Genomic DNA, 19,198 nt, shown 5'->3' on the forward strand with positions numbered 1-19,198 from the left:
AACTCATCCTGACAGGTCATGTGATCTGTGACTTCCTCGTGACAGCAATTTGAGAAAGTTTAACAGGGACACTGATGTAAACAATTAAATTTTAATAATAACGACCGTAACAGCATTCCGTGTGGTGGTGGTCGTTGTCATCTTCATGAAGTTTCTGTTGAAGTCACAAGAGTTCGTATAGAGGGTCGGCGTAATTAACCTTCAACTCCTGAGATTGAGAAACTTGTTTAACCACTGACTAAAAACTGATGCGAAATGTTGCTCTACACTTTAAAAGATGTCTTCACTCTCTCCCTCACTTTCTCACTTCCTAGTCGCATACATTCGCTCTCTTGCACACACACACACACGCAGACACCAAAAGTTTAAACCTGCCGTTGTGTATAGCAAACTGTCAACGCGTCCATCTTGAAAGGTGAGTCTGCAATCTTGAAAAAATCTGACAAGAGAGAAAGAGGTTGAGGCCGAGAGGAGAAGAACGATAAAAGTGCGATTCATTCATGGGGACATGTTTGTCCTACTGTGAGTGTGACATGTCACGTGATCTCAGTCGTTTGCTGCAGTATCTTGCAGAGGTGAGGGTGAGAAAATAGAACAGCCGAGGTCAGACTGTCACGTGGCACGCAGGGTCGTGGCTGTTACTTCCAACTCCCGCGCACAGTTTGACCTCAAGCAGCACGAGAGTGACTCAGGCCCCAGCAGCCTGTAATAACGGTACCCGACACACACCCGGTGAAGCTTGTGGCTGCTCATGCCTTCACGATTGTCAAATGTTGATCCATCAATGTATAGTCAGGAAATGGAGGTTGGCTTTCAGCAGTTCATCCAGTTCGTGGTTTGAGAAGCTACAAAGCTTCTAAGGTAGAGTATTTCAAATTTATGTCAAATCGTCTAAACAGTCCTGTTAACGTGGGGTGTATCGGGTAGTAGAATAGTAGACCATTTTTATTTCTCTTATTTTTGTTTGCTGGTGCGTTTGCTTTAGTGAGAAAGGAGAGTTAGAAGGTCATTTCCGCCAACACATGTACAATGTATGTGTGTGTACTCCGTGCTCGTACACTGGGGCGGAGCAGGGGCCAAAGGTCAGAGGTCTCATGTGACATCCGCTTTTTTTTGGGGGGGAGGGGGGAGTGCTGAGTCGTGAGCACGTGAAGGGTTCAGCAGGCACAGGCTGACCCCGAGTCGCTGACCTGCCTCTATGTCGAGCGATAACAGGGACACGGCGATGACACAGCTTGTTCTCGTCCCCGCGGTGTCACATGTCACAACACGTGTCGTAGGCGCTGATCAAGTATTTCAAGCTGTTTCTTGTTAACTGTACAGAAATTAGTGTTCAAAGCAACACGTCACCCTGAATAATAACACATGAATGTGCGTGTGTATGTTTATATAAACTAATGATAGCGTATAGTGTGTTAATATACATATTTATATAATTATAATTATATAACGATGGTGTTAATAACTCGTGTGTGTCTGACCAAGTCCCCACGAATCAAATCCAAAGTTGTTAGTTTATAGTAAATTACATCTCAGACTCTGTTACCCTTGTAATTATTTAACATTTGTCTATTGACAAAAAGTAAAGTTTGTTGTTTCTGTTGGTAAACTAGACCACAGCAGGTGTAATAAATACATCGCACACATTTGGCTCTAGCCATGTGTGTCTTGTGTGATGATATTAATAGGTATTGTGCAATTCAAGGCAACAACCAGATAGCTGGTATCATGTGTCATCTAACCCTGACTGTTGACCCGTCACCTTTGACATTTTTAAAACTGTCGTCGCTGTGTGACATACAACATGCTTGTGTTAAAATGCTGTAGGATCATGTTTTATATATATATACATTGATTAGTGTGACGAGGGCACACACTAGTGTCTGGTGCTAAACAAGAGATATATCGTATCGTAGTGTCATCCTAGATGTCGGTGTCGTGTGGTCCTGTGTCTTTCTGTAATCTTAGGAGTAGGATTGTTTTATGTGTCTCAGTTCTTACACTCTTAAATTTTAAATCATTTAACTAGTATATTGCTATTTTCTTTCTCGCACAGACACAAGGTACGGGTAGCTGGATAGACTGCCAGACCCAGGTCCTCATGCGACAGCATCAACACCTGGACACACGGTGTTAATCAAAGGGGCGTAACACCTCTCGCCCTCTCTAGCAAACACAGAGATGAAGTTGCAGCAACATCCTTTGTTGTGTTAATAAACAAAGCTGTGGACTAAAGAATTACATAAATGACTAGTAATGACAAAGTAAAGCATGCACTGCCTAAAGAAAAAGCAGCGACCTCGGGTCACATGATGGTATCATCCACGCGACGAGTCACACAGGAAGTGATGTCAGACGGTGCGCGAGACCAAACGTGTATTTGCGTAAGTCTAACGCTTCTGTGTCACGTGATCCGCATCCAGGCAGCTGTTGTGGCCAAGTACAGATTGTTTTGAAGGAGAAGAGACATCTGTGCAAAGAAGCTGTGACAAGTGAGTAGTTCAGTTAGATGGACATCTATAGACAGAGAGAACTTCCTGGGACAGCGATGCAAGAGATGCGATATGAATTAAAAGTTACAGATCACTGTGATAAGTGTTTCCTGGAAGGTTCCTGAGAATTACCAAACGTTGTCATTGCCATGGAAAAGTCGAGATTTGTGTGTAGTGGCCAGGCAAAGAGTGTCAGCACTCAGCCATGACCATGAAAGTATGTGGCAACATTTAAACTACCTCGGAGGTTTAGGAGGTGGAAAAGATCGTCTTACACTGGACGATGGCATGAACGAAAAGTCGCCTAGTCTGCAAAAACATAGTAAGCACAGACAACTTATTGTTTTCCCCTGATGCTTCATCGCCAGAACATTCTTCAGCTTCTACTTTCTCGTCTTCGGTGACTTCGGAAGCATGCGATGTCAGCGAGTTTGACAACACCTGGTCCTTTCCACCCGTAGCCTCGCCAATTTCTCACCTGGACAAGATGATGACCTCTTTAGACACACTTCATTTAGCGGGTTACCTCAAAGCAATATTCTTACCTCCCTCTCAAGATCCAGGAGTGACGAAACTAACGACACCTGTTCGAGCAGTTCAGAGGTCACTGGTGCGCCTTCGTGCATAGTGGTAGACACAAGGGAGGTGTGTGAAATGTTGCCTCCACCCCCACCAACCGACGCAGGGCTGCGGGTACCTCCTGCCGATGACCCGAGCAGTGGACAGAACCAATCAGCGGTGATCACACATAACGAGGAAATCGGGAGTGCCATGGCTGCGATCGGAGCTGTGATCATTCGACCATCAGCATTCCCCTTCATTGCTCTTCTGACATCACAAGAGCGACAGACGACACAGTCGATGGCATTGCTGATGTGTCAGTGAACTCTTGCTTGAGACAAGATGAAATCCAACCCTTACTTCCTGCCGACAGTGACGACTCTGTTGTTGCCCTGGCAACTTCAGAATCAGCGCAAAACAAGAAGCGCCGGAAGAAAGGCTTCGTGTCTGAGGATCCGGAAGTGAAAGCCGGCCTGAAGCTTCCGCCCTGTCGCATCTGCGCACAACCTGCTTCAGGTTTCCACTATGGCGTCAACTCGTGTGAGGCGTGCAAAGGATTCTTCCAGAGATGTTTAAACAGGCGCAAGCCTTACAAGTGTAAAGGTGAGAAGATTTGGCCCAGATTTAAGTGAAATTACAAGTGATTTAATGCCAGAAAGTGGTTTTTGTAATTTACCTCAAGTCCTAAATAAAGTACTTCATTAACTGCATCAAGTTCCTTCACGATAATAGATATTCTTTTTCAAATATAAGCTTCACAAATTCGAGTTTTTTTTCTCACTTTTGTCGTTTTGCATTGAACGTTTTGCTGTGTGTTCTGGCAGGAGGGGATGGGAAGTGTGTTGTCTCCCGTGGTGCCAGACTGCCCTGTGCACACTGCCGCTACAAGAAATGCCTTTCCTTGGGCATGTCCAAGGACGCCGTCAGAATCGGTCGCTACACACACGAGACCCGAACACAAAACACACTTGAAGTGCGGATGCTCACGACACAGGAACCACCGCTGTTCATGGATGAGGCGGAAGCGGAAGTCCTGATCGCACAGCTAATGGAGGCCCGGAAGTGCGAAGGACGGCTAAGCGTGGAAATGGACGAGCAATATCTGAAGAAGACGTGGATGGAGGTGCAGGACAACTACCGTCTGCACGAGGCAGTCTTTGGCTCCATGGAAACCCTGGACCCCCGAGAAGCGGAGGAAGTGTACCGGCTGACGGGACTGGACGTGGACAACCGTAAGGCGCAGATGGAACGCCTGGCAAACCGTATCGAAAAGAAGGTTCTCAAGATGATCCAGTTCGCCAAGGGGATCCCAGGCTTTCGGGATCTGGCATGCCAGGACCAGATTGCGCTTCTGAAAGGTGGGCGGGTGGAGTTTGCCTTCCTGACCATGTATCACGGCTTCAGCACGCATCACTCCGCCTTTGCAGCTCCGTGTGGCAAGGGAGTGCACAAGCGGCAGTTTGAAAAGCTGTACGGGAAGGAGTACACGGAGTACCAGTTTCGGCTAGCCGAGTCACTCAAGCGGCTGCGCCTACAGAACGACGAGCTGGTGCTGCTGCAGTCCATCCTGCTGACGTCAGCAGACCGTTGTGTGCTGCACAACCGCCAGCAGGTGGAGACACTGCAGTGGACGCTCATCCGCTGCCTGTTGCGGCAGCTGCACCAGCAACATGAGGACCTCGTTATGGCCAGGTTCGCTCAGATCGTCGATCAGATGACCGCCCTCCGAACACTGACTGAGATGGCGGTCAAGATATTCTCTAGCCCAGCTTTTCTGGACATTTTGAAAGAAGAAACCAGTGCTCGTGGAGATGATACTTCAGTAGCGATAGTCTCCGGGGTAGCATCAGTTGAATGCTGTCCTGCCATGTCTTTAGGAGTTACCGTACTTTGTTGCATTAACATTCTGATTGTTTACATCCTGCTTCCTGCAAAATTCATTTTTCACGTCCAGGTGAATCAACTTCAAACTGTAAGCACTCACCATTAGGACAAACTATGGTGAAGAGACTTCTCTTTCAAACATGAAATACAAACCCATGGTTGATTACATGATTTGTGATTTGATGATTACAGACTGCATGTGCAGAATGCAAGTGGATGAGGTTTTACATGGATGCTGGACACGAAACAAAAGCGCAACTGGTGTGCATGTCAGTTTATGGACAATTAGTGATTCCACCGAAAAATAAAATTTTCTGCTTATCAAACTACTGTATTGCCTTTTACTGTAGTAGAAAGTCTGAATGATTGTAACTTTGTGTGTCATCATGCACACACACACACAGATATATGTAAGACAGAAAACGCTCTTGCAAGAATGTATGGATACCCACGTTTGTATATACGTGTGCTTGCAAGTGTGTATCTGTGTGCTGTGGTCGCAAACCTGTTTGTGTGTGTGTGTGTGTGTGTGTGCGCGCGCGAACGAAAATAATCGCGTGTCAGTGTATATGCTTGCATATCTGTGTGCGTGTATGAGTGTTTGTTTTATGCTCGAATGCCAGTGTGTCTGTGCGTGCATGTTTGCATGTGCTTGCATTGTGTGTGTGTTTGCAGATTTGTGTCTTTTGGCATGAATGTGTTATATGTAAAACTTTTGTTTTTACTTTTCCTTGTTTGGAAGTATCAACTTTTAATTAGTACATTTGAAAAATCAGTAATAGTAAATAGTTATAAATGGTAAGTGACTAAGACCCCTATCATGAGGAATTCTTAGATCACGTGATATAAAGCCTGTCTACCAACCAATCACACCAGCATCACATGAACTAAACACCAAGTACTATTCACAAGAGAACACCAATTGTCGGTTAGTCTTTTTTTTTTTTTTGGGGGGGGAGGGGGTGGATTGAGGAAGTGGCAAGGGTGCGAATGTGGTGAACCTTACCCCGTGGTTTCGCCTTCCTCCCACCAAACATGGAAAATGAAACAATGCTGTTTGTCAGCGCTACCTCCCTTATGGTCATGTGACTCAATCATTATGCAGATGAAAGTTGGAGGTAATCCAGTGCACTTACCCTAATTTCATCGCTGTTCAAAAAATGAAAAAAATAAAATAAAAACTTGTGAGCCCTCGTTTACTGTACAGCTGTTGGTGACTTGACGACTGGATTAGGTGAGAGAGGACAGCACGAGCTTTAACAGGGAAACACTGTGGCTTTTACTCCTTGTATCAATGTTACAGCCCATCCCTTGCAAATGGTGGATATAAGAGAATGTATTAACTAGCGAACGAGAGTTTTACATGACCTGTCTCAGTCAGTTCTGACACCTGACGATGTCACATGATAATATTATGTCTCAGTGAGTTCTGACGATGTCACATGATAAGTAATACCATGTCTCTGAGTTCTGACACCTGACATCCCTGTGTAAGACTGTCGCAGTCTGACTGTCGGACAAGTGTCGGACGCTGGCCAATATTTCGTCTGTTATCTTGTCGACTGCAGTAGACGAAGATAAATTCGTACTTAAAACAAAGCTTGTCACTTGAAATAAAGAGGTCAATGGCGACTCGGAGCCTGCGGGGTGCCTCTATCAACACCCGAGGTTCTTTGCTGCTCCTCAAGTACGTTTATCAGCAGAACAAACGATGACGACAGCAGGTGGACTGTCACACACCTGAGGACACGTCAGTGCTCACCATCCTGTGTGACGAGCTGTCTTGTTGTCTTCATCTGTGGACATCGCTGCTACACCTGCTGCCGCCTCAACATCAAAGGCTGACACTTTGAAGGACCTTTTGCTGCTATACCATACCATACCTACCCAAGCAAAACTTGCAATAGGTAAGTACACAAAGGTGTGTTAACGAAGGTTTCTAACACTATTCATGTGCTGATGAGAGCCAGGTACACATTGTAAGTGTGTATCGAATGACGGGCAACACTTTTCGTCTATTTACAAAGCATGTCCAGTACAACCTATCTGTCTTTTATAAGTCAGTGGACACAACAGGATTTATTCTTTTCCTGTCTTATTAGTCTTGTTTTTCTTACCTGGGTAATAAAGATAGTGGCAACAGAAGTACTGACTATTGAAGGAGGTATTGACACTAGTGGTTTGAATATAGAATTGTGTCTACACAAGTAAGATAGGGACCGAAGACTTTGAGGTATCTGCTGTTTCTGAAGATGTTCATCTGTACACCTGTCGGATATTTTCTCGAAGTACATAAGAGTTCCTGTTGCATGAAGAAACTTTGAAAGCACAGAGAAACAAAACTAACAACTTCAAATAAATGCTTTCTTCTCAGCACCGCTCACACTAAGAAATTCAGGGTATTCATTTAGCTTCTTGCCTATTATCAGGTTTCAGTATTATTTCCTTTCAAGAAGATTGCATAGCTTGTGTTTTATTCTGGTGTTATTTTCTTATTATTTTTTACCTGCTTATTGGTGATAGAAAATTGAAATTAAAATAGCTTATTTTAAAATAAAAATTCAATGTAAGAGTTAATTGTTCTGGATGAAGTGAGTTGTTTTGACAGTAGACAGAACTCAGTCTATATATATATATCAGAAAAGTTCATGACACTGTTAGAATTTGTGAGACAGTCCTTTAAAATCGGTGTCAGGATCTTGCGCGAGTTCTAATTATTTACTGCTTGATCGTTAGTACCCATAAAGAAAATCAGTAAAGTGAGAAAGACACATCTAATTTAAAGTTCTCATTCAAGTACTTATGTTTCAAAGACAAAAGTGTTAGCCCCACACTTTCAGTCGTATAGCAGGTTATGAAGAAAGTATCATTGTAAAACATGCTTCAGTGCAAATTAGCAAGAAGAGTTTAACTATAAAATATAAAAATGGAGACTAAGAGAGTCTCATACTAAGACATAGCACACAGAAACTGATGTTATTCTCTTGACATGTCAAGAAATTAAAAAAAAAATCATATAGCGAGTAAACCATTTTCAGTTCTTCTGTCCCAAAGAGCCAACAAACAAAGCAAACGAAAGCAATAATGCTGACAGGACATGCCCTGAAAACTCTGTCATTGTTTTTCTGACCAAAATAATGTAATTTCGTTTTTCAGTAAAGTTCATTTTTCACATTTATAAATTGCATGTTTCACGCTTATTGCTTCGTCCTTCTACAGAAACCATAAAGTTTCGTCTTCAAGATCAGGGTGTGGAGATCACCTTACGCAGGTCATCATATACGAAAGTTCATACCAGCATCTTCATGTCTCAAAAAATGTTTTTTAGTACTAATGAGGAGGAGTTCCTCTCCAGTCACCTCAACATGGGACTCAGCCCGGAGCTAGTCTTGTCATCCTGCACCGACCGGGGTCACGAGTGGAGTTCATCCGAAAACTCCGAGAGAAGCTCACCAGCAGTGACCCTCGATAACCAGCAAGTGCCAGAAAAAGGCTTGTCTCCGAATGAAGAAATGATATATAGCAAAAAGAAGGTGCCTGAGTACAGAAATTTGACAAATAAAGAATGTTTTCACCCGAAACATTTTAGTCGCCATGGTGACAGAGGGAGACACGCGCGGAAACGTTCGGAAAGAAACAAACGGCGCTTAATGTACATCGATCACGTGACTGAGGGGGGACGTTCAGTCGATAACCAATATCTGGTTTCCCACCCCCACACACAAGACACGGGGGGCAAGAGAACAAAAATACACAGGAGACACTTGCACCCGCCGACTTTTCCAAACAGGGGAGAGAAGCACGGACTTGCTGCTTGTAACGAAGAGTTAGTCCGCCTGAACTTGAAGTCCACAAAGCCAGAGTGTACACAAGTCAGCCCCACGCCCCTACAACATTTATTCTACGATGCCGACTCTTTCCATCAACAATCAGACAAACCTGGAAACTTCACCGACTCTCCGCTATTGTCTGACATTGATTTTACACCAAAAGGTTGTCAGATGTTCTCATCGTCTACATTGTCGACATCGACATCACTTTCCAGCAAGTCTCTTCTCCGAGATACAGACACGAATGAAAGAAATGGTAGTCATGCTTGTTATTCAGGGAGCTACCACCCGCATCAGGTAGGCTTGTGTTTCCCATCTCTAGGCAGACACCCTCATCAACTAGACCCTGGGAGGGACATTGTAGGAGGAAGACAATATGGCGTCATTTCCGAAGATATCCGCGCATCTTGTCTTTGACTTCTGCGAGTGAGCGGTCGTCACTCTTACATCCACGAAATGTTTCGGCAGATGTCAGCAGTTCTTCTGATCAGACAGGTGTGAGTACATTGATGTCGGACAGTTGGAAGTCAGACGACAACAAAAGCAATATGGCTGTACATCTGACAAAAACAGGAAGGATATAGATATCCCAAGAAGAAAAGCTGACATCTCTGAACAAACTTTGGTAATACATTCTATTTGCTATGCCAGTCCAGCTGTAGACGAGCCTCAGAATATAAACTTTGAACAGGAATACGTCAACGTTCAGCATACGAGGGATGCCAAAGACACCTTATCACAAACTGAAATCTTGAATCCACATGTAGGCACCGCAGAACACGTGACACAAGCAATGTGTGTTTTAGATTCCTTTGAACCCTCTAGATACAAACCCTTGTTCTATGCTCTCTGAATTATCTGATGAAAACAGCACGAATCTTCCAGAACCTCCTTCTCTAAACCTACTTCACGATGAAGAGTTTTCTGGAGCTTCTGAAACGGATTTGCTTGGGCAAGCTGCAGATAAAATTGACCAGACCTCCTCCTCCTCCTCCTCCTCCTCCTCTTCCTGTGGTCACATCGCTGAGGAGGAGGAGATGAGACCAGAAGCCAAGTCGTCATCACAGCTTCCGCCATGCCGCATCTGCGCTCAGCCAGCTTCCGGTTTTCACTATGGTGTCAACTCATGTGAGGCATGCAAAGGGTTTTTTCGTCGCTGCTTAACAAGAAGGCGTCCTTTCTACTGCAAAGGTATGAATCAATCGATAAATTAACGATTCTGTCAATAAAGCAAATAATTCAGTCAATAAAGCGTCTAATTTCTCCCTTCGCATCCCTACTAAACGGATCATAACTTTATGTCATGTTGCAGAGCAGAAATGTTTAAGCAGAGTTCTTTTCCCTGAGGGTATCATCACATTGCTGCGTCTGTTCTTCCTCTTGTTTTTCTTTTTTGACATGATCTTATAAAGACAAGAAGAAGATAATGATAGTGTTGCATATAATTCGTCAAACGTATAATCATCATCAACTGCTTAACTCTTTAAGATAAGCCTTTCTGAATCAAAACGGGGTAAAAATTTACCCAAGCCTTCATTGTTCGGCAGGTGGCAAAGGTAACTGTGATGTCACTCGGACCTCGGGCAGCACGTGTGCTTACTGTAGGTACAAGCGGTGCCAGAGCCTGGGGATGTCCAAGGACGCGATCCGCATCGGCCGCTACACACACGAGACCCGCACACAAAACACTCTGGAAGTGCGCATGCTCCAACAGGGCGAGTTTCCGCTTTGTCTGCCAGACGAGGAAGTGGACGCGGTCGTCGAGCGGCTCGTCACCGTGCACGACAACCTCAAACGAACGTGCCTGGACCTGGCAGAAGAGGACAAGATGGCGCTGTGGCGACAGGTCCGGGAACTTGCCATGCTGCAGCAGGAAACCTTCGGCCCGCTGGAAGCCGTGGACTTCAAAGAATTCGACGAAATCTACCGACTGACAGGCCTGGAGATCGACAACCGCAAGGAGTCCATGGAGCGAAGCGCTCAAGCAGTGGAGAAAAACATCCTGGTGATGATTGAGTTCGCCAAGAGCATCCCTGGCTTCACTGACTTGACTGCTTCCGACCAGATATCGCTGCTCAGGGCCGGCCGCGCCGACTACACATTCCTGGGTCGTTACCAAGGTTACAGCCTGGAGCATCAGGCATTTGCCTCCCCTGTGATGCGCGGGCTGCATCGAAGTCACTTTGACAGACTCTTTGGCAGGGAGCTCGTCGACTTCCAGTTTCACTTGGCGGAGTCCTTCAAGCGCCTGCACCTCCACAAGAAGGAAGTGATCCTCCTGAAGGCCATATCGCTGACCTTCCCAGACCGCTGCGACCTGGTGGATTACGCATGCGTGGAGCAGCTCAACTGGAACCTCATCAGGTGCTTTCTGACGCTGGTGGAGCGGCGTCAAGGCAGTGACGTCATGCTGACCTTTGCTAAGGTCATTGACAGGCTGACGGCTCTCAGAGCAATGTCAGAAATGATCATGAAGGCCTTTGCCAACCCACTGTTCATGGAAGCACTCAGCAAGAAACCTGTTTTGGTAGAAATGCTTTTACAATAGCAGGACTTGAAAGACATTTCTTTCGTCCACACTCAGTGTCAACCTTATCTGTCTATCTGTCTATCCTTCTGTCAATCTATCTTTCGTTAGATGTTTTCTGTGGGCTATAATTATTATGAGCGCCAGCCTGAACAAGGGGCGCAAACACAGTTGCATTCTGTTTAAGCTAAAGCCTCTAATATTCTCTGTGGGAGAAGTGTGGAGCTGAATGTCGTCAGCAGAAAGCTGGATGAAAGGATATTATGAACAAACAAAGATACGAGCTTTGTGTTTGAAATAAACAACATCAGACCTATTACTGATCCATGAAGTTCTGGGCAGGTCGAAGGTGTGACTACTGAGAGATGTCTATCAACTAGTACGGTGGGGATCCTACCCAGAAGTAAGACTCAAACCACACTAGGGCAAAACTCAACAAACTATAAACATTGGAGAGGGCTAAGTAAGACTGAATGACCGAAGGTCAAAGGCGGCTGAGAATTAAATAAAATGTCAGACACCAAAAATGAAAGTTTGCTCATAGTGGACACTCACCTGTACATTGTTCCTCGGCCTCCTAGCACCCTAGAAAACAGAAAGTAAATAAGAGAGGATTGTAGGAGTGTAGGAGTGTAGGATGATGTCATAATATTTTCATGTTAGCTCCTTGCAGCAACACGTGTGTTCTTATTCTCACTGTGAAGTATTTTTACATTTGATTTCAAGTCATGGATGTTGACTTTATCACGACTTGTGTACTTGTTTTGTAGTATTTGTAAGAAAAATATATTTTCAAAGAGAAAGCGTGTCTGGTATTTGCTGTTTTGTATGAGATGATATCTGAAGTGAAATGAGCTGTGACTGTATGAAGTGTTGGTAACATGAAGACAAAGGTTAACGATCGTGGCGAGGTCTCGATGCTAAGGACATTGATAATAACGAAAGGCTGACACAGAAGTAAAGAAAACATGAAGAGGGCGAGGAGACCACAGGCTTTACATCGACTCAGCTACTAAGCAACAGTCAGCCTAGTAGAGAAACCTAGATACAGAAATACAGTTGTGACGACGACGACGATGACGATGATGATGATGACGATGATGATTGTTACAATGTGTCTGGTAAGACAAACAACAACAACAAATAGCAGTCAGGGGACCTTATCTCAAACGTGTCTGTGCACCCTTCCCCGTGTTCTCTTTGCCTCAAGAACTAGGTTAGTGACCAAGTCCGTGACATGTCCTGTTATAATTATTTGCTTACTATACATGTTTCCATCTCAGGACGATGTATTGAAAACAAAACAGAATATAACAACTAATAATCAACTAATCTATCAACAAGCGAGCAGGACAGCAAAGCAAGCGATGTTATCGGAATGTATTTCCCAGGGGCGGGGGTGATGGTGATGGAGTCACTGATGTCGGTGAGGGGGGAGGCAGGTCACGCTGACGACTATGTCGATAGGAGCGAGGCAGTGCAAAAAGTGGGACAGCAAATAAAAAAGGGAGGTGGGACGGTTTTTGACACCGAGATAACTTACAAAGCTTTGTGCACAATACCTCGGCGCACCCTGGACGAGCAGACGCCTCCTTGATCTTCAACTGACCCTTACACAGGCCTCAAGCTGCATTCCATTGTTCTCATCATCCCCATGATCGTCTTCGTCGACTGAGAGTACTTCTGTGATGTAACATTGAAGAGAAATAGACAATTTTCTACTAACTTATTGTAATGTTTAGACTAAATGACTAAACCTACGCAAGTGAAATCTTGGAGCTCAGTTTCAGATGATGCCCTGATGTAGATCACGATTTCAAACGAAACATTGTTGGAAAGACAGCTCCAAATGATGCTTTACTGCAGAACAAGTCGCAAGGTAGCACCTTCAAGAAAAGTTTGCCATTGTAGAGAAAAGGTCATGTTATGATCCAACTGTGACCTCAGCAATCTCAGGAACGATACATATTGCTCTTCAGGAGAGTTCAGCAAATGTTTCACACTGGGAGACATTAATTGAACTGAGGAAGACCAGGATGAAGCAAATGAAAAAAGTGCTTCTATATCTTTGGAATGAAGTTCTTAGCTGAAACAGAAGCGATGTTATTGAATTAATCCGGTAAAATGTAAAGATCTGATGATCTTATGCTTACACGGGCTAAAGTAGAACAGGTAACCCTGGTTTGAAAAGACTTCTGACTATGGGACAAATCTTAAACATTTAATGTATAAAACATGTCTTTCTCTGAGTGACACAACTCTTGAAATGAAATAATTAATTAAATTTAATAGTTGTATAAAAGTGATTTATCTGAAACTGCTTTAATAACAGATGTTTAGCGGATTAGTCATCGGTTAATGAATGTGACAAGCTAACCAATAAATAAACCATCACGGACCGAACCACCAAACATGGATACAAAAATTGTCTTTGTTTAGTTCTCTAATTCTGACTGGCAATGTCACATGACAGTTGTCTTGACAGCAACAGCGAGTCATCAAGCGAGCACTTTGGCTGCACTTTGACCCCGTGATGACCCCGCGCACCTTCCATGAAGTAGGTCTCGCCACGTGCCGTGGATGCCAGTTGGTATCGGCTGAGTGCATCAGAACTTCTCTTGACTGAGCGACGACGACTGAGGATAACATCCTCTTGCTGTAAGGTGAGTACCCACTTTAGTTTGTTGTCTGTAAGGCAGTTGGGTACATCTCGGGACATATTGCAGGGAATGTCGGTACTGAGGGCAGGGATGGTGTAGGTCATGTGGACAACGTAGTGGAACAGCTTGAAAAATGTGATTGGTTGAGGACTTTGTAAACTAGACTCCTTCTGGTCGATCGTTTGCAGAAATAACCTAAAGTATATCAAGTATATTGTGAAGGAGACTACGTGTTCATTGGTTCACAGGTCATTTCGACTTCAACCGTATCTCTCCAGTCATATCTCCAGTCATATCTAACTCCCGACTGAGTCAAACTGTCCCTGCCATGACCATATCGTCCCAACCTTAGTAAACATCATTCACATACTAAAAGGTGAACTGACCCATCGATCACCGATGCTACAAGTAAACATTAATGTTGTGTATCATCAACAGCACCAGGCGTTGATCGAACTCTACACATATGCAAGACCTTGTTCTAATAAATTCAGCCGCCATCATACTATTCAAAATGGTCGCTGGAAGTAGACATTAGACAACAAATCCCACAGTGGCGAGAAAACGCGATTAAAAAAATCATTCTGTCTACATCATTCTTTTGTCTTGATTATTTTTATGTTTGGAGGTTCGAATTAGATGTTTATTAAGACGTTCGGTGGAATCGAAACACGTATCACTACTTCGGTGTTCGTTTAGTCTGGACTTAGGTCGATTCGTCTTGTGGTGTTGGGACGAGTTGGTTTTACGAGGGACGACGATGTCGAGGCGGAAACGATTCCATTCAGGTGTGAGGCCAACACAGTGCGATAGGGTTTTTGGACTAACCCCGATTGTTTTTGTCTCTTTACCTGCACACATCAGTCGTGTATGCTATATTAACGAGTTTTGCAGAAGTCACGTGTTTATAAAATAAGATTCTTGAAACCGATTGTTTGAGCTTTGTTGCGTAGATTTGCAGAAATCAAGTTCAAGAATATCAATAGCGTATTTTGGCTAAAGTGTATTAATCACTCACACACACACACACAGCACTGACCTCTATAGCAGAATAATAGTTCAGCAATATAAATAATATAAATAATAAAACTATGACATCATTCATCATATCTGCTCTTTAAAAAGGAGAACTTGACAACTCAGTAAACATTCCATCCAGTTCATAAAATCTTTTGTCTGTAGGCATGTGTATATGTGTGTATATATATTACTGTTATTTTATTTCATGACCTGTGTCATTATTTTAATAAGATGACCTTTCAACTCTACAGCTTACACTTCCAAAGCAGTCAGGAAAAGTTCAGACCCTTTACATGCAAGGACAGAAAATGGCGTGACGACGAGTTGCTGTGGACTGGACGAAGCCTGAGTGTTGTTTGTTGTTGTGTTCATGAGTGCTCCGATATAAAAGCAGAATGTGCAGTTGCGCCTCTTGCGTGCCTACAAAACCATTGTTTCCTTTCGTCCATAAGGAGGACGAATATCGGGATCTCATATCATCAGAAGCTTCACACTCGATTAGAGCAGCGCCATCTGCATCTTCCGTGAGTTTAGTTGACCGACCTACAAAAGATACAACCCCAGACTGCAAGGTGCCGGGTATCCCGCCAAATCAACACACGATACAGCGAAACGATCTTTCCGACGACAGTTTCAATGTCGGTTTCGACGACAGCTTTAAGTCTGTGTATTTACAGTCCTCTCTTTTATTGGACCCTCTGGCATCAGGAGATGTTAACAACATCGTCGATCACTCGACAAGACCGACATTTCGTGACACGCTATACGACCTCGGCAACGAATCGCAGGTCATCAACAATTTTCAGACAAAACAAACAGTCGGCCTGGATCCCTCTTACACTTCATCCTCATGTCCGCTTGACCCCAACTCCAAAACAGATTTCCGTTCGAAACCAGCACCCACAAAAGTCACCAAGCTTTCCTCAGGAAATGACGTCACAGAAAACTCCTCCAACAGGAAAGTACTTCCGCCATGTCGCGTGTGTGGCAATATGGCGTCTGGTTTTCATTATGGCGTCAACACGTGTGAAGCGTGCAAGGGATTTTTTCGCAGGTCTCTAAAGAAAGGAATGGCATTGCAGTGTAAAGGCAAGTAATATTTAACATGAAATAATTTGATTGTCCGACATTGCGACCGTCGCTCCATGGCAGACACAGTTCGACAGTCCAATAAGGAATTAAATGTCATGAAAAACATGGCTACAATATCCTTAGTTTTTTCTATCTTTCTTCCCATAGCTGCTTAATTTTGTATACTTTGTTCTTTCTTTGAAACTGTGTCTTTTTTTACATTAGATTTGCTTCCTTCCATTCATTGTTATTTTTCTTTCTTTTCATCTTTTTTTTCTATTTTATCACTTCTTTGAATTATTGACTGAGTACATGTCCACCTTCTCTGCTCACTTTTTTGGTCAAGGTAGAAAAGAAAGAAATCTTATGGCTCTCAACAGCTGCCCTGTCGAGAAAGAACTTTTATTTTTTTTAAATTATAAATTTTAGTAGTTTACCAAGCTAAAGTCTGGGTTTCAGACCTCACTAAAAAGTATGCAAGGAAATTAAAACTAAAAAAAAGACCATTTTACAAAACAGGGCGGAGAAGTGCGCTTTCATTGTAATATAAAGATTTCCCTGTACTACTCCTCCTCCTCTTGGCTAAGACTGTGGTTGCTGAGTGTCGAGTCACTGGACTGTTTTGCCCTCAGGTGACAGCAACTGCTTCGTCAAGGGGGACAAGCGCAGTCAGTGTGCTTCCTGTCGCTTCCAGCGGTGCCTGACCCTGGGGATGTCCAAGATGGCGATAAAGACTGGGCGATACACACACGAGAAACGAACCAGGGACATATTGGAGGTGCGCGGGCTGTGGGGGCCTGACCGGCCGCCGAGTGGCGCCACAAGACAGGAAGTAAGTGGTGGATGATGGGAGTAGTCTTTACATGAGTGTTTGTGCGTGCATGCCAACAGTCTTCAGTTCGTGCGTCCGCGTGTGTATGTGTGTGTGTGTGAGTGAAGGAAGAGAAACATGAGATTACAAATACAGGAAGGCAAATGAGCCGAATAAAAAAAACTGAGACGATAAAAAAATAAAATACTTCAACATCCACAGACTCACTCAAGAATTTACTGAAACAATAACAGAAACATCGAAACACCAAAACAATGACAAAACTCAAACAAATCATAACCAGAACTACGACTCAAAAAGGAAAAGATTTAATGAACTAGTTCATATTTTTATACTTAAAAAAAAGACACTTCATTTGAGAAACAGCGCTGCCAATACAAGAACATTTAATAAATAAAATTGTTTACTAGAAGAACATTCTCATTAACTGTCACATTTGTTTTCGTGGTGACAGGTGGACGAGCTACTGATGTCCATCCTAGACTGCGGGTATGCTTTGCACTACTCCACCTGCAATCATTCAGTGGACAGTTTGCTTCTGACCCAGACCAGTCTACAGAAAGATTGGTCATCACGTGGTTTTACACAAGAACTTTTCAACCTTTTTTTTCAGACACTGTATCGCATGCTCCTTACCGGACTGAGTAAGACAAACAAATACAAGTGTGATCCAGAAACGTCTCTAGCTAGCAGCTACATCAACTTTGCCAACAGTTTGCCTTTATTTTCTACTCTCAGTCACGAGGACCAGTTCTGGCTGCTCAAGTCGTCTTGGCTGGAAGTTTTGATTTTTGGAGACAAGCTTTCTATCGGCAGGAGTTCACAGGACCACAACTATCAAGCTTCTAGTTTCCACAAACTCTCCAGGTTGCAGGTGAAGAGTTCGTGGAGGTTTTATGTGAAGTTCTCCACACACTCAAACGATTCATCGTGACTCTCGAAGAATTAATCATGGTTCGAGCTTTGGTTCTAGTTTTCAGCGACCGGTGTACCCTCCAGAATCCGAGGCGAGTTGACGAATGTCAGTGGCTGGTCGTTCGGTGTTTCTTGCATCTTCTGCAGAAAAATCACGGGCGACATTTTGAACGCAAATTTGCTGACGTCATCAGACACGTGACCAACATCCGCTCTATCAGCGAAGAAGTTGAGAGGCTGGCGAGTGAAGGACATCGTGCGAGTGTCATCAAGTCCTGCATCGACGTCCGGCAAGGGAGGCCATCCCAAACACGACAACGACCAGTCCACATGATTGCCTCCCCACTGGGCAACTGAGGTCAAAAGGTAGCAGAAAACAAACACGGACTCCCCCCCTTCACCTACCCATTACCTGCCGATACTTCCGAGCATGCAGATGACGCACGTGCAGTTGTCGTCATTCCACGTCACGTGATAACTTCATATAACCTGTTGAGGTGAAGCGTATGTGGAAAGTGGTGTGGACTGTTCTGTCAGTTATAGTGTTTGTTATTGACAAACTGTCGTGCACTACACTGTTGATGAAAACTCATGTTCTAACTTTTGTAATAAAACTTGTATATTTACTGTGTTTTTAAAAAATATTTCTGTACCATATAAATATGTTTGATTCCATTTGTCCACGATAATGGAATCAAACCGATAACCTCCAAGAGACAACAGCAATGTCACCTGTTGACAAAAAGCTGGCATCGAGGAAAGTGCGATGTGGAACGATTTCGCTTCGCAACATCAAATGATTACGAAAATACCTTGACCTTTTCACCAGTACTCAACTTTCATTTTTTACTTCCAGAATGTCTTCTTATTTATGTCGAACAATAAAATTTCTTTTAGTTGTTCTAAATTATAAAAATAGAACACGAGGAGTAAATTTTGTTCTGAAAACACACACACACCCAAAACTTGTCTTATTCTGTAACTTACACACGTACGTACCCCTACCCCACCCCCACACATACATGTACCTGACTTTTGTCGGATAGACACACACACTTTATTTTCGTAGTTGTCTCCCGTTGTCCACCTGCCAGTTAGTCTCCGTGTCTACCTGAACTACTTCCCGAGTTTTCCTTTCCACTTGTTTGTATCCAGTCTCTTGTCCTCTCACTGAGTTGTACCCTGTATCCTGTCTTGTAGCTGTGTCATGTATCCTGTTTGTTCTCTGTAAGCTCCATAAACATGGCAGCGCCCTCTCAGCTTTCACATCAAACAGCCAGTGTTTATCTCTGGCATGAAAAACACTGCCCTTCCCTCCCCTTCCACTATCTCAAGACATTCACCCGCCTCACTCTCCATGCGACCGTGACCACCTGGCTGTCCTCGTGATGTCACTGCTGAGTTCA

General features: G+C 43.8%; 2 protein-coding genes across 3 annotated transcripts; both read left to right on the plus strand.

Moving 5' to 3' along the window:
- Positions 1-2,711: 2,711 nt before the first annotated feature.
- LOC112567499 lies at positions 2,712-12,051 on the plus strand. Its single transcript, XM_025244191.1, has 5 exons — positions 2,712-2,814; positions 3,249-3,656; positions 3,878-5,041; positions 9,593-9,958; positions 10,315-12,051. The coding sequence occupies exons 1-5, from the start codon at positions 2,712-2,714 to the stop codon at positions 11,313-11,315; spliced, it is 3,042 nt and encodes a 1,013-aa protein (XP_025099976.1). The 3' UTR covers positions 11,316-12,051.
- Positions 12,052-12,880: 829 nt separating this feature from the next.
- Positions 12,881-18,418, plus strand: LOC112569576 (peroxisome proliferator-activated receptor delta-like). Of its 2 annotated transcripts, XM_025247393.1 has the most exons (5): positions 12,881-13,466; positions 13,768-13,957; positions 15,226-16,063; positions 16,678-16,877; positions 17,332-18,418. In XM_025247393.1, exons 3-5 carry the CDS (start codon positions 15,370-15,372, stop codon positions 17,809-17,811), a joined length of 1,374 nt encoding a protein of 457 aa, XP_025103178.1. In that variant the 5' UTR covers positions 12,881-13,466; positions 13,768-13,957; positions 15,226-15,369; the 3' UTR covers positions 17,812-18,418. The 2 variants fall into 2 exon arrangements, with proteins under 2 accessions (XP_025103178.1, XP_025103176.1); XM_025247391.1 differs by having other exon boundaries at positions 12,881-13,957.
- Positions 18,419-19,198: the final 780 nt, after the last annotated feature.

This window comes from Pomacea canaliculata, linkage group LG7 (assembly GCF_003073045.1).
Source record: "Pomacea canaliculata isolate SZHN2017 linkage group LG7, ASM307304v1, whole genome shotgun sequence".
Taxonomy (NCBI): domain Eukaryota; kingdom Metazoa; phylum Mollusca; class Gastropoda; order Architaenioglossa; family Ampullariidae; genus Pomacea; species Pomacea canaliculata.

What these genes read in the sequence shown, in the direction of transcription:
- LOC112567499 (XM_025244191.1), top strand. Translation starts at nt 2,712, where the DNA reads ATGTGGCAACATTTAAACTACCTCGGAGGTTTAGGAGGTGGAAAAGAT. An exon ending in CAAGCCTTACAAGTGTAAAG is followed by an intron (nt 3,657 to 3,877) that starts GTGAGAAGATTT and finishes GTGTTCTGGCAG; the next exon opens with GAGGGGATGGGAAGTGTGTT. An exon ending in GCGTCCTTTCTACTGCAAAG is followed by an intron (nt 9,959 to 10,314) that starts GTATGAATCAAT and finishes ATTGTTCGGCAG; the next exon opens with GTGGCAAAGGTAACTGTGAT.
- LOC112569576 (XM_025247391.1), top strand. Translation starts at nt 15,370, where the DNA reads ATGTGCAGTTGCGCCTCTTGCGTGCCTACAAAACCATTGTTTCCTTTC. An exon ending in AATGGCATTGCAGTGTAAAG is followed by an intron (nt 16,064 to 16,677) that starts GCAAGTAATATT and finishes TTTTGCCCTCAG; the next exon opens with GTGACAGCAACTGCTTCGTC. An exon ending in GTGGCGCCACAAGACAGGAA is followed by an intron (nt 16,878 to 17,331) that starts GTAAGTGGTGGA and finishes TCGTGGTGACAG; the next exon opens with GTGGACGAGCTACTGATGTC.